Source organism: Acartia tonsa, chromosome 5, assembly GCF_053477335.1.
Source record: "Acartia tonsa isolate MP-2025a chromosome 5, ASM5347733v1, whole genome shotgun sequence".
NCBI lineage: Eukaryota > Metazoa > Arthropoda > Copepoda > Calanoida > Acartiidae > Acartia > Acartia tonsa.
The window spans coordinates 43,599,367-43,613,373 of NC_137264.1; the positions used below are offsets into that span (position 1 = coordinate 43,599,367).

The window sequence follows — 14,007 nt, forward strand, 5'->3', positions numbered from 1 at the left end:
TATCTGATTGACATATTCTTCCGTCAAATATTTCCGTCCAAACTTTTTGACAAGCAGGTGTGTTCGTTCGTCCTGGTGTGCATACATTTACGCTTTATATCACACTAGTGTCTTCGCCCCTTACCTCTTAGGGCTTTCACCCAAGGGGTAATGATTGTTTGTGTGAACACATTGTTTACAAAAAAAATTACTTACTTAAAAAAGAAAACAGTTTAAAAACATAACAGGATCACTAGGTATATTACCTGAAGAGTAGAGCCCGATCGGTTCAGCGCTTATCGAGATATTATGCTTCAGACAGACCGACACATGGACAGACAGACAGACATCAAGCTACATTGTTTTATAGATATATCTCCGATTGTATTAGATTTGAATCATACACTAATAGTGAGTAATTCTTGTATTATAAAAAAATTATTTAAGTCCACAAAAATTGTTGAAATACATAAACACTTTCCTAATTTTTTGTTTTCCCCTATTTTTCCCCCTTTAATTATGTTAATGTATAAGTATATTTATGTCTGATTTTGTCTAAAAAGTTTAATTACTTGTATATAATTTGCTATCCGCTGCACTCCTAGCATCATGGGGGTATGTCTTGAAGGTTAGAACTCCTCCCACTCCTCAGTATTTCTATAGATATGTAATTTTTTAATCAATTAAAATAATAAAACCACCATGAGACCTGTATAAAGCTTCTCTTTACAAGAAGAACCTTATCAGTTTTACAGTATTCTTCAAATAAGCAGAAAGGGATTATTGAGTAAGTTTGGATACTTAATAATCACGTACATAATATCAGTACAACCCTTATCCCAAGCTCCTCTGCGGAGAGCGTCATTCATTACGGTGACTTAATTTGGGACACCTGCCATACTCGGCGAGGGTGAGGTAATAATGAGTAGCTCTCATGAGATAGCGGGTCAAGTCATAATGTGCTTGAACATGGAGCTTGATAGCCCTAGTGGCTATACAAAAGTGTCTTAGCCAGCCTACTCCATGACGACTTAGGTCCAAACCCTAAGAGACTATGGCTAATCAATCAATTAACCAATCAAGTAAGCAGAAAATACGATAAATTAAAGTATTTTTTTTTAAAGGCAAGAGAAATACCTACTAAATATTCAATAACTATGACTTGTAGCACAGCTACGCTACAAATTATGACTTGTAGCACAGCTACGCTACAAATTATGACTTGTAGCATAGCTACGCTACAAATTATGACTTGTAGCACAGCTACGCTACAAATTATGACTTGTAGCACAGCTACGCTACAAATTATGACTTGTAGCATAGCTACGCTACAAATTCTGACTTGTAGCACAGCTACGCTACAAATTATGACTTGTAGCACAGCTACGCTACAAATTATGACTTGTAGCACAGCTACGCTACAAAGGGGGGGGGCGAAAGTGACACTTTTTGAAACCAAAACTAAGAGTCAACAAAGGAACTCAACTAAAAAAAGGGTTACAGGTCTGAGATTTTGCATGGCAGTTGCTTTATAGGGGTACAATATGGAACTGTGAAGAAACGGCGGCGCAACCGCCGAAAACTGCCGTTTCCCGCCGTAATTTTTGTAGCCTTTTCTCGGCGGTTTTCGGCGGTTGCGCCGCCGTTTCTTCACAGTTCCATATTGTACCCCTATAAAGCAACTGCCATGCAAAATGTCAGACCTGTAACTCTTTTTTTAGTTGAGTTCCTTTGACTTTTAGTTTTGGTTTCAAAAAGTGTCACTTTCGCCCCCCCCCCTTATGACTTGTAGCACAGCTACGCTACAAATTATGACTTGTAGCACAGCTACGCTACAAATTATGACTTGTAGCATAGCTACGCTACAAATTCTGACTTGTAGCACAGCTACGCTACAAATTGTATCTTTCCTTTTAGATGCAAATAGATGGCCTGTAGCAAAAAAAAACTACTGCAATTTAAAATCACGCAAATTATAATTTTCAAAATATGGTTTATTTGAAACTAGTTATGTGATGCTAATGTAATTTAATGATATAGAATACGTGCATATTGGGACTGGGGAATCTTGTCCCTAATTCAGGTTGCTAATATAGTCCTCAAATATTGGTCAGTACGTTTCTTTGTGGTCAGGGGGGAGAATGGGGTATTAGCAAGCGGGGAGAAATATTTTAACAATATCCATGTATTCTACATCCATTTGTAATTATACCATTTCGTGTTACAATTAAAATTGGAGAGAGATATAGCTAGCACATTAAAAAACCTATCTTCAATTCAATATCATTCTGTAAATGTATTTGAAAGGCTCTATAGTATTTCAATTACAAAAAAAATATATCTTTTATTAAACAAGGATGACAACATCCATAAAAGCGAAGCACTGAAACGGTAGGACAAACGGACATTAACACCTGTATAGTGTCTGAACTGAATAATCAGAATATAAAAGTATAAGAGTCGACGCAAAACTGTATGTAAATTTGTTGAAAAACTGCTTGATACAGGATAATGTTTATGGACATACTTACATTTTTAGGACTTGATTATAGAGTTGCTTCGCTTATAATATTGTTCTTTGTTGTCACAGGAATTAATATACCAAAAATCAGATCAAACGGATAATTAATTCACATAAAAATTTGCTTTTAAAAAAGTAGAAAAATCAACATGTTTAAAATGGACGTACGGACATTCTGGTAATGATTATAGAGTTGCTACGCTTTCTAAATCGTACCTAACTACTACAGGAATCATCATGCAAAGTTTGAAATCGATATGACAATTCTAACATGCCTAAATTAACGAATAAAAGCTATCTATCTCGGACGGACGGACGTACGGACCGACCCTAATTATAGAAAAGCTTCGCTTTTAATAAGAAAATAACAAAAATTAGCAATATATAGAATAAACATTTATGTCAATTAAAGAAAAAAATGGCCGTTTAAATTCAATTACGATGCTTACTCAACGTTATCTATACTGACAGACTAAGTTGTATTGGTTATAGAGAAGCTACGGATTTGAAGAATAATGATAGAAAATCTTCCTATGGGTTTCAATTCAAACAATCACCAACACTTTTTTACTTCTTATGTACAGATTTTACTTACTCTATAGGTTAAGGTTTGCGGCGTAGATTATCTCCTTTTTGAACTACGTTAATGTGACGAATGGACAGACAGACATATCTTAATCATAAAGCGTTACTAACAAATTCAGAGAGGAGGGGCCATTGGGTTGTTTTTACACTAGTGCCCAAAGTATTATAATAACGTTTTCTTATTCTTTGGCTCAACAACTTTGGGGACTTTTAACGAATTTTGATTTTTTTATTAAGTTGCGTGTCCCAACGTTTCAACCACTCTTTGTAATCTACATAAGGGTTAATTTGTGTTTCATCGTTGAGGATATACATCAATTGATAGGCCATAGCCTAATCCCTTTAGATATCTGCCATTTATTAAAATGTACATACTGTATAAATATGAAAACTAAAACTAGGTGAATTTGAATAAAAAGAGAGTATCGGATAAAAGTGTTAATATTTTGCATGAATTGCTAATCTTGTGGCCTGATAGTGGACTTAATAACTAATGGATGTAATGATTTTTATCTTGTATTCTAAAATGATAGAGAAAGGTATATCAAACTTTAATTCAATTTATCCCCTTGGTGAATTGATTTTCCTTTATTCCGAGTTAAAAACAGTTATATTCTAGTATCCAAATAATAGACTATAATTTTTCCTGTTATTTACTTTATGCCTACCTATTACCTAACCATTTTATTTCTTTTAAATTTTTTAAACATTTTCAATTTTTTTTATCCATACCTTATTAAATCTACTAGCAAACGCTACCCGAGGCAAAACTTGATTATACGCTTTGCTTTCTATTTAGGTCTTGACAATAGACTTAATATAAAGATAGATTTTAACATGTCATATTTTTATTTTATTGTAAATACAATTTACATTAAATCTTGCCTATGTGGCAAATTTAAGTAAAGTAAAACTAAATAAATTTGTTAAGTTTAGCGTATTGACCCCCCACTCCCTCTACTCTTTTTATCTTTCTATAATACAAAGTAGCTTGATGTCTGTCTTTCGTCCGTCCGTCTGAAGCCTAAGATCACGATAACCACTGAACCGATCGGATTCTACTCTTCAGGGTATATACCTATTGGTCCTGTGGTGGTTTTAAGCTATTTTCTTGGGGGTTGGGACACCCCCAACCCCCCCCCCCTAAAAATGAAAATTTCCCCCTCATTTTCTTTTTTTTTCTTTTTTTGATGAAGTATGATTATACTAGCGGCTTCGCCCCTAGCCTCTAGGGGCTTTGCCCCTAGAGGTGATAAAAAAAATTATTGCGAAAATCGTAAAGGACCATAGATATCTCCTTCAAAAAAAAAAAAAAAAAAAAAAAAAAAAAAAAAATGGGGGGGATTTTTTGGTTTTTGGGGGGGTTGGGGGTGTCCCACCCCCCGAGAAAATAGCTTAAAACCACCACAGGACCAATAGGTAGATACCCTGAAGAGTAGAATCCGATCGGTTCAGTGGTTACCGAGATCTTAAGGGACAGACAGACAGACGGACAGACGGTCAGACGGACAGACGGACAGACAGACAGACAGACATCGTTCTACTTTGTATTATAGATAGTATAAAGAAGATGAGGAACCTAAATTTTTTTTTAAGATGTATAATTATAATATGATGAAGATCCACCACATGTACTACATTTTTTTTAAATTACCTCTTGGGGCAAAGCCCCTAGAGGGAAGCCGCTAGTATTATACAAAGTAGTAAGGTTTTTTTGTTTGTCTATGAATATTAATATCAAAATCCCCCCCCATTTTTTTTTTTTTTTTTTTTTTTTTTTTTTTTGAAGGAGTTTCCATGGTCCTTTATGGTCTCTCGCAATAATTTTTTTTTATCACCTCTTGGGCAAAGCCCCTAGAGGCTAGGGGCGAAGCCGCTAGTATTATACAAAGTAGTAAGGTTTCTTTGTTTGTCTATGAATATTAATATCTCACTATAACTACTGAACCAATTGAGTTTCCGTACTTTTTTGTACATAGGTTCAGGGATGGTTTCAGGCTATTTTATTACACACGTATAGCAACCCATCCCATTAAAATATAGGGCCCCCAGATGCCAGGGGAGCAACCGCTAGGAAGTCTAATATAATATTAACTCTATTAGATATGTGCTTAGGGCCTCATGCAATGAATTTATAAATTAGCATGAGACTCACACTTTTTCTTGCAAAAACAAAGATTTTACATAATCTTTAGATTAACAAGGATGATAACTTCTAGAAGAAAAAATCAAAACAAATCAAACCAACGAACATAAACAATTTTAAAATGAAATTTCTGTGAACTTTAAACAACCAAGGCGATATAGAGAAGGCTAAAAAATTGGTTATATGATGAAATCATTGTTTAAAATTGTTTAACATATTAAAAGGAATTCAGGATAATTCTTAAAGAGTAGCTACGCTTACCAGGGACGTCCAAGTGATTTTTTTTATTTTTGATCCCCCCTAATAAAAAAAAGCTTGGACGTCCTTGACGCTTACCATATTATACGTAGCTTATTATAACTGATTTACTTGAAAATGTTAGTCATTCAATGAATGTTAAGAATACAGTTTCTATGTAGTATACTGTATCTAAATAGCTTCCCTCTACGCAGATTATCTGTCTACACACAATTGATTTATGATATACGGGGGTTTTATTACAGTGGATAAAATTTCGTCAATTTAGGTTGCTAACATGGACATCATTTATTTACTAGTGCGTTAATTTAGTAGGAGGGAAGGGGATGGGGTTGATGAGTGGGATCGTTATTTTAGCCAGTTATAAGTTTCACTTTGTTAGAGTACAAGATAATCTAGTGTAAGATCTAAGAAATAACAAATCCATTTTAAATACTCACTCACCCACCGACCCTTTGCACATGATTTTATATTATTGTTGTGTTACAGTTTATTGTTCTTTTTCATCTAAAAATATTGTAATCTTGACGTTGATGTGTTGCTTAACTCTGACTTTCTTATGTAGATTTTAATCAAGAATTAATTAAACATAAAACGGACGCAACAGAGTTTTTAATTTATTTATACTACATAAAACACAGAAATTTTAATGAAATTCACTACTTAGTGGCTGCTCCCTCTAGCCTCTAGGTTGAAAAAGTATGATTTTATTGGAGGATCTTAAACTTATTTTGCTTGAAAATTTAAATATGTTTTTATCCTAAATTTATCACAATGCACTGAATTTATAGTTCTCAGGGATCTAAAGGGATAAGACAATGGATGATAAATTGATGTACATCCCCAACGTTAATACACTAAATTACCCCTTCTGTAGATTACAATTAGTGGTTGAAACGTTTTGACACCTAACTGATAATACCAACCAACCAAAATCAAAATTGTTAAGCCAACTAAGGACTAGTGTAATAAAAAGCCCATTGTCCATTCTCTCTCTCTCTCTCTCTATCTTATTGTTCTTGTTATACTAGGTACCTATCAACTTTTATTTTATATTTCAGAGCATATCCGCGGGTACAAATCTGAAGAGTATCAACATAGTCAATTCTAAACAGGTAAACAACATTAAAATTCTTTTTAGTACACAATCCTTACATAAAAGTAACAAGATGTCTATGTGCATGTCTTTTAGTTTATCCGCTATGGACCTCCTTTACAATAAATCTTTTCATAAGGTAAGGTAAGGTTTGTAACAATTTAAGGGGAGGGTACCACCAACCTCTCAAGAGGAATATCCTCTTGAAAATAAGCGCCCCCCCCCCCATAATTGCTCCTAGAGGTGTCCAGGGGCGTAGATGCTATCTATAATACAAAGTAGAACGATGTCTGTCTGTCCGTCTGTCTGTCTGTCCGTCTGTCTGTCTGTCCCTTAAGATCTCGGTAATCACTGAACCGATCGGATTCTACTCTTCAGGGTATCTACCTATTGGTCCTGTGGTGGTTTTAAGCTATTTTCTTGGGGGGTGGGACACCCCCAACCCCCCAAAAAACAAAAAAATCCCCCCCCCATTTTTTTTTTTTTTTTTTTTTTTTTTGAAGAAGATTTCCATGGTCCTTTACGATTTTCGCCATAATTTTTTGTATCACCTCTTGGGGCAAAGCCCCTAGAGGCTAGGGGCGAAGCCGCTAGTTTATATATATCTTATTAGAGACGATAGTGATAGTTAGGACGGCTTAACACCATTTTATTTTCCCTGCTGCTATTTTGGCAGCTTGTTATTGCTGCACTTCTTATTGAAATAATAGTCATTGTTTTTTTTCAATATTTACTTTGACCTATTTTTTTGTGCTTTCCAATAAATCTATTCTTGATTTTTTTTAATTCACTTTAAATCTACTTGTACACATTACCATCCACGTTTTTTTGTGCTTTGCTACTTATGGATGTTGTCATCCTTGTTATTATTTGTTAGAAACATAATATACATGTTTTGCCATCAAAGTTCAAAATCTAGCGAATTGAATCGGATTGGATCCGTGTTGGAATAGTTATTTCTCGCATCGTATTATAAACGGCTTTCCGCGGATATAGAATGTACAATTATAAGATTAAAACTCGGGGCTAAAAAAACTAGTTTTAATCTTTTAATAGTACATTTCTATATTCGTAGAAAGCTGGATATAATACGATGCTAGACATAGTTTTTTCGTATGGATGAGAACCGGTTCCTATCCGCCGGATTCGAATGAATACGAGAAAATTTATTAATCCTATTCTGCTTTATATTTCAATAATGTTTTTACATTTTGGCTTGAAAATCATTGTAAATTAATCCGCAGATAATAAAAAAATATGTATAACCTGCAAGAGACAGAAAAAGATGTAAAAATTGTCCTATTCCTGTTTTATTTATTGATAGACTTCTAATCTTTATATTTTTAACTCTATTGTATTTTCAATGCTAAAATCTGGGCATGGCACTTTCTACGGGGTTATCAGGGATAGTGCATCTTAAGACAATTTTCCCCTTTCACTTTACCATTTAAGATATCAACTAGGTATTTCCTTTTATGATATTATGAGCACATTTATTTGAATTGAGGAACAAGACATTGCCAGTAAATCTAATACTTTATTTTCTTTCTGCATATCCTTGAAATCCCAGACTTGTCTGCCCTCTATGCCAGTCTAGTATTTCAATTCACATTTTTAAAACATCTGATTTTCAAAAATTATTTGCATTTTTTCAAAGCGAATCTTGTCTTTATTTATCTTCAGTTTTTACAAATGGATGTGGTTTGTCAGGTTTTTTTTAATTTTAATTTTACACTCTTTAAACTAGTTTAGCTTTTTATAAATTACTCTAGCAGCTACGCCCCTAGAGGCCTCTAGTGGCATTTAAATATTTTTTTTATATTTTAAATACCTAATTTGAGAAATAATTTGTCTATGTTATGAGCTGTTAAATTCACGCTTCTACGCAGCGTGACTACGCTAGCGACACTATGCGGCGGAAATATTTAAATTTTTTTCGATTTTATTGTGATTTCTCTTGGGAGGGTGGTGGTACCCTCCCCCAAAATAGTTAAAAATCTACCCTGTTAAGGAGAACCAAATCGGTTCAGCGGTTAGCGAGATCCTTCGGTACAGACACACAGACACGCAGACACACAGATACACAGACACACAGATAAACATCCTATTACTTTAGTATAAGGAAAATCAGTTTAACTTTGAAATACTGATTCCTAAAACGATTAATTAAGATGTTTAGGTAAATCTTCTCTATAATTACATAAAAACAAGAATGCTTCCCATAAATTTTATGTAATCTTACAACTGGATAATTCAGAATTTTTATCAATTTTTAAAATATTCCGTAGTTTGTCAGGGAGGGAGTACACATTGGACTGAAAATTATACTAGCAACCAAAGTTTATGAAATACGTTTGTAATTTGTATATATAGAAGAGGTATTTCTGTTTATTATAATTTGAGGTGTTAATTAATTTATCGTTCATTGTCTTATCCCTTAGGATTGATAGTTCATTAGTAATCCAAAGACATGAATAATTTCTTAAATATTCAAATGCTAAGCAAAATCATTTATTGAGACATTTTCAACTTAAATTATTTCTTGAGATAAACTAGGAAATTTTTGAAATATTTTTGATCTTAGCCCTCATTTAACACTTTGATTTTAATTTTATGGTGTTTCAGAAATTGGGTCATGATTTTTCATAAGATAAACACATAAATGGTGATTTTGTGAAATTGGTTTTTGGCATAATAATTTTTGAGTAGGTGATCTTGAATTTAGTTAAAATTTTGATTTTTAGAAATCTTTGAAAAGGGATAACTATTCAAAAGGGAGGGGGCGGTTGTGACACTTTTTGAAACCAAAACTATAGGAATTTAACTAAAAAAAGAGTTACAGCACTGAAATTTGGAATGACAGTCGCTTTAAAGAGGTACAATTTGGAACTATGAAGAAAAATTAATGAAACAGCCGCTACCGCCGTTTTCCGCCAAAAAACAATTCGGCGATAGCGACGTTTTCGCCTCCGTTTCTTCACAGTTCCACATTGTACCTCTTTAAAGCAACTGCCACACCAAATTTCAGTGCTGTAACTCTTTTTTTAGTTGAGTTCCTTTGACTTTTAATTTTGGTTTCAAAAAGTGTCACAACCGCTCCCCCCCCCCCCCCCTTTGAATCATTTTTCTTGTCCTTAAGCAGGATTAATGGGAAGTGGTGGGGGGAGGGTTGCCTATAGTAATCTTCATTTATCTATGATAAATTTGTAAAATTAAAAGAAAAGAGAGAGAAAGGACCATGACAGATAAAGAATCCTTTTCTCAACTTTTTTCTCTTACAAAAATAATTCATTATTTCTGATCTATTTTTGTTTTCAGGTTGAGTTTAAGACGGAAAGTTTGTCTGTGTCTCGCCTCACTCTTCTCAACATATCAAGTGTTCAGTCTGTAGTCTTCCAACAACAGGAAATACGTCAACACAATTTAGTTCACTTATTTTTCACTAGGTGGCACTTGTGTAACTTTAAAATAATTCAGATAAATACGTCATAAGGTGTTGTTAGTAACTATAAAAAGTGAGCACAATTAAGTTAAATTTTTCGTCAGTAGATTGTATATTAGCCGTATTATGACCCAATAGGTTACCAGTATTACCCCTTTCCTAATACATTTTTATTTTTATTTGAGTTCACATCTAGGTGTTTGAAAATGTTTCTTAAAATCAAATAATTTCAATATTTTGATAAAGTTTTGATAGTTTAAATCCTATTTATAAACATTGGGTATTTTACAGTTAGAAACAGGGAGTAAAATTCCCGTTATTATGTCAAACTTATCTAAATTATGAAGAATAAAAATAAGTGCTTTATGTCTGTAAAACTTACTTTTATATGCCATGAAAAGTATTTTCAAAGCTTTGAGTAAAATATTAAACTTTTTTCTACTTTTTAAAAAGTTCAACGAAATAGAAATCGATTTGAGTAGGTAATGTTTTTATTTTTCCAGGTTTATCCTAATACCTACAATTCATTTATTTTTTTTCTAAGGGGTTAGGTTATTTTTTTTTATATAACATATCCCTATTCCCCTAACATAAATAGCCTTAAACCAGCCAAGCACGAACAATGACAGTCAACGTACTACTTTAGGAAATGTAATTATCTTGGTATACATATCTATAATACAAAGTAGAAGTCTGTCTGACTGTCTGTTCGTTTGTAGCGAAGGATCTCGCTAACCGCTGAACTGATCGGGTTCTCCTTTACAGGGTAGCTTCTCATAGGTCCCGGGAAGGTTATAACTATTTTCTTGGGGGGTGGGACACCCCTAACCCCCCCCCAAAAAAAATGAAAAATACCCCTCCTTTAAAAAGAATTTTTTTTTAAAACACGAAAAATTAGTTTGATCCTCTTGGGGCAAAGCTCCTAGAGGCTAGGGGCGAAACCGCTAGTATATTGATATATTAATAGATAAAATAAACATAAATAAATATTATTTTTCCCCTTTGTTAATTCCTTAATATTATCTATTTATCTCCCCACCTCTTTCTCTCTTAGTCTTAGTTAGTCATAGTCATTGGTAATCAATATCTTTATTTAGATAAATGAGTCCTATACTATAATTAGCAAAGGGATCTTTCCATAAAAGGAATTTTGGTAAGAATTTAAATTAAGTAGAAATTAGGATAAAACCGGTTTGTACCTAACCTAAGAAATGTTGGAAGCGACTTTTTATTGGAGAGCTGAACACATTACTATGTTTAAAAGAAGGGTATAGTCCCTTTAGTGGCAACGCACTTTAATGGGCGATTCATCGTATTTTTCACAGTAGCTTTTCCCTGCGGAGCCAATTGCCTAACTCTGTGGGTCAATCACCTAACCCAATATAACCTAACATAACCTAAAATAACTTATAAAAAGCCATTTGAAAAATACGACGAATCGCCCATAAGGTGCGTTGCCACTAAAGGGACTTTTCCCAAATAGAATAAAATTTTCAATGGAATTATCCTTATATTTTAAATACATTTTAAAGAATACTAACACATAAGATTTGAAGCCTTATCTAGACTGTTATTTATATTACTTATAGTTTACAGGAACCCTAGTTGAAGACAAAGACTTATTCACTGCCCAATTGTTTATAACAAAATATTTAGAAAGGGAAATTTACAATCAAATTGGATCAGCTTATAACAGCAACGAAATTAATTTGGAAAAAAATCACGAAACCTTTACGTGTTTTTCAGCTGTTGTTGAGGGTCAACACACACAGTAGAATTGACGACCTTTACATCTACCCCCCAAATATTACTTTAGTTTTATTTCGCTTATTTCGCGTGTTGGTTATTCCTTATTCCTGCCGTTTAATACTCTTGCATAAGATCTCTCAAACAGCTAATCTATTGTTGCCTATAATTTTCAGTTAGTTTCAAAGTTTTGACAAAAATTGTAGAAGGTTGCGTGTTTATTAAAATATCTCAACCTGAGCTGCTTGACCGTTAGGTCTACCATTCCCTGGGAAGTTTTATATTAATCCTGAAAATTGTGTTGGTGAGGAGGAAGGGGTGGGGGGGGATTCTTATCCGATAAAGACATTTCTAGAATGACATCGAAACCGATTAATATCTGCTTGATTAGCCTGATTCTGAGCCATACTGAAACAAAGCTAAACAAAGCTAAACTGGAAATAATATAATTTTAATTTTTTTATCCGCGGAAAAGCGAATACGAAGCACTGAATAACTATTATCCTTTACCAATGATAAGTGGTCAAGCACATTTTTTACTTTTATTTAAAAGACTCTTAATTTTTATGTTTGCTTTTTAGAACAGCTTTAGATTAGTCTTATAAACATATTAAGCCATAGGCTTCTTTACTAGAGGCTAGAGGCAAAGCACTCTTGTCAAATAAGAAGCAATTTTGCCATAAAAATATTTCCACGCTCTAACACTTACTTTTAGAGGAATGTTCGCCTTGAAACTTTTATTCGGATAACTTAAATTGTCACACTTAAACAAGAGAATAGATTTTTAAAATAGATAACTTATATTTTTGTATTATAAAGATATTATTCCAATGTACTTATTGCTCTTAGATATACCTAAAAATGGAAAAAAATTTAAACTTTATTTTGACAAAAAGAAAAAAATGATAACTAAGGGGGGGGGGGGGAGTTTTGACACATTTGAAACAAAATATGCATCTTTTTAAATGTTTATTCACATATTTAAAGAAAAAATATGGATAAACTTCCCCCCTCCCCTACCTTACTCTATCCTCACTCATTTTTAATCAATCAATATTGATGCATGCATCTTTCTATACAGAATATATAGATATTTATATAGATATAGAATAGTGCAATTAGGTTAGGAAACTTGTTCTGCTCTTAATTTGGTGTGCATACATTATAACCATTTGTAATTGCTATTATTATTTACATTTTACCGGCTACTTTTCTAGAGTAATCTAATCAAGATTGGGAAAGAGCCATGTCAACACTACCAATTAAAGTATATTTTTTTTTTTTTTGGGGGGGGGGGGCATGAAGGGTTAATCTACCATACCATAAAAGAGATAAAACCAGAACCTATATGAAGATTTCCTTCAAAATTCAATTGGTCCTGGACAAATTAGTTGACAAACAGACAGGCAAACATCCATTGGATCTTTTATGAATATCTCCGTTTTAGCTGTAATATTTACACACTTAAGATTCATTGAATTTTTAATTTAAAATTGATTTTAATTTTGTTTCAAGGAGACTTTATGTGATAATCATTTTGTGCTGTTCAAAACAAAATAAAATAAGCCGTTTAGAAGTCAAAATACAACATTTAGAATAAGCTTTATCGTCCAATTCAAAATAATTTCACGTAGTTAAAAAAAAAAAAGCTAAAAATCCCCCATTTCTCTAGAAAATAGAAGCTTTTACCCTGTAGTAACCCCCCCTCCCCCCTCTTTCAACTGCTCTTAATATTGAATTAAAAATTTGAGGGATTTATTCGCTTTAAAGTGCAGAATCAAGCTTCTCTATGAGTTATAGTCATCTTAACAAAGACCAACAAACCAATTAGCATGTAATATACTTGTGCTTTTATTGGCTTAGTCATCCTTGTTGAGACTAACTTTCCCTTTTCTTAAAACTATTCTTTACGACCTTAAAACATTTTTTAAAAGCGCACCTTTTCTATAATTCGGTCCGTCCGTCCGTACGTCCGTCCGTAACGGATTGTTTTTTTCGCCAATTTAGGCATGTTAGAATTGTCCTATTGATTTCAAACTTTGCATGGTGATTCCTGTAGTAGTTAGGTACGATTTAGAAAGCGTAGCAACTCTATAATCATTACCATAATGTCCGTACGTCCATTTTAAACATGTTGATTTTTTTACTTTTTTAACAACAAATTTTTATGTGATCTAATAATCCGATTAATCTGATTTTTGGTATACTGATTTCTGGGACAACAAAGTACAATA

General features: G+C 33.3%; 1 protein-coding gene across 1 annotated transcript in view; it reads left to right on the forward strand.

Annotated features, from left to right (window-relative positions):
- LOC145319595 (uncharacterized) overlaps positions 1 to 14,007 on the forward strand; it is a 120,416-nt gene that overhangs the window by 67,351 nt on the left and 39,058 nt on the right. The window contains exons 5-6 of the mRNA XM_080161812.1: positions 6,551 to 6,604; positions 9,904 to 9,987. Of these exons, the coding sequence (XP_080017938.1) occupies positions 6,551 to 6,604; positions 9,904 to 9,987 (138 nt within the window). The remainder of the gene's footprint in view (positions 1 to 6,550; positions 6,605 to 9,903; positions 9,988 to 14,007) is intronic.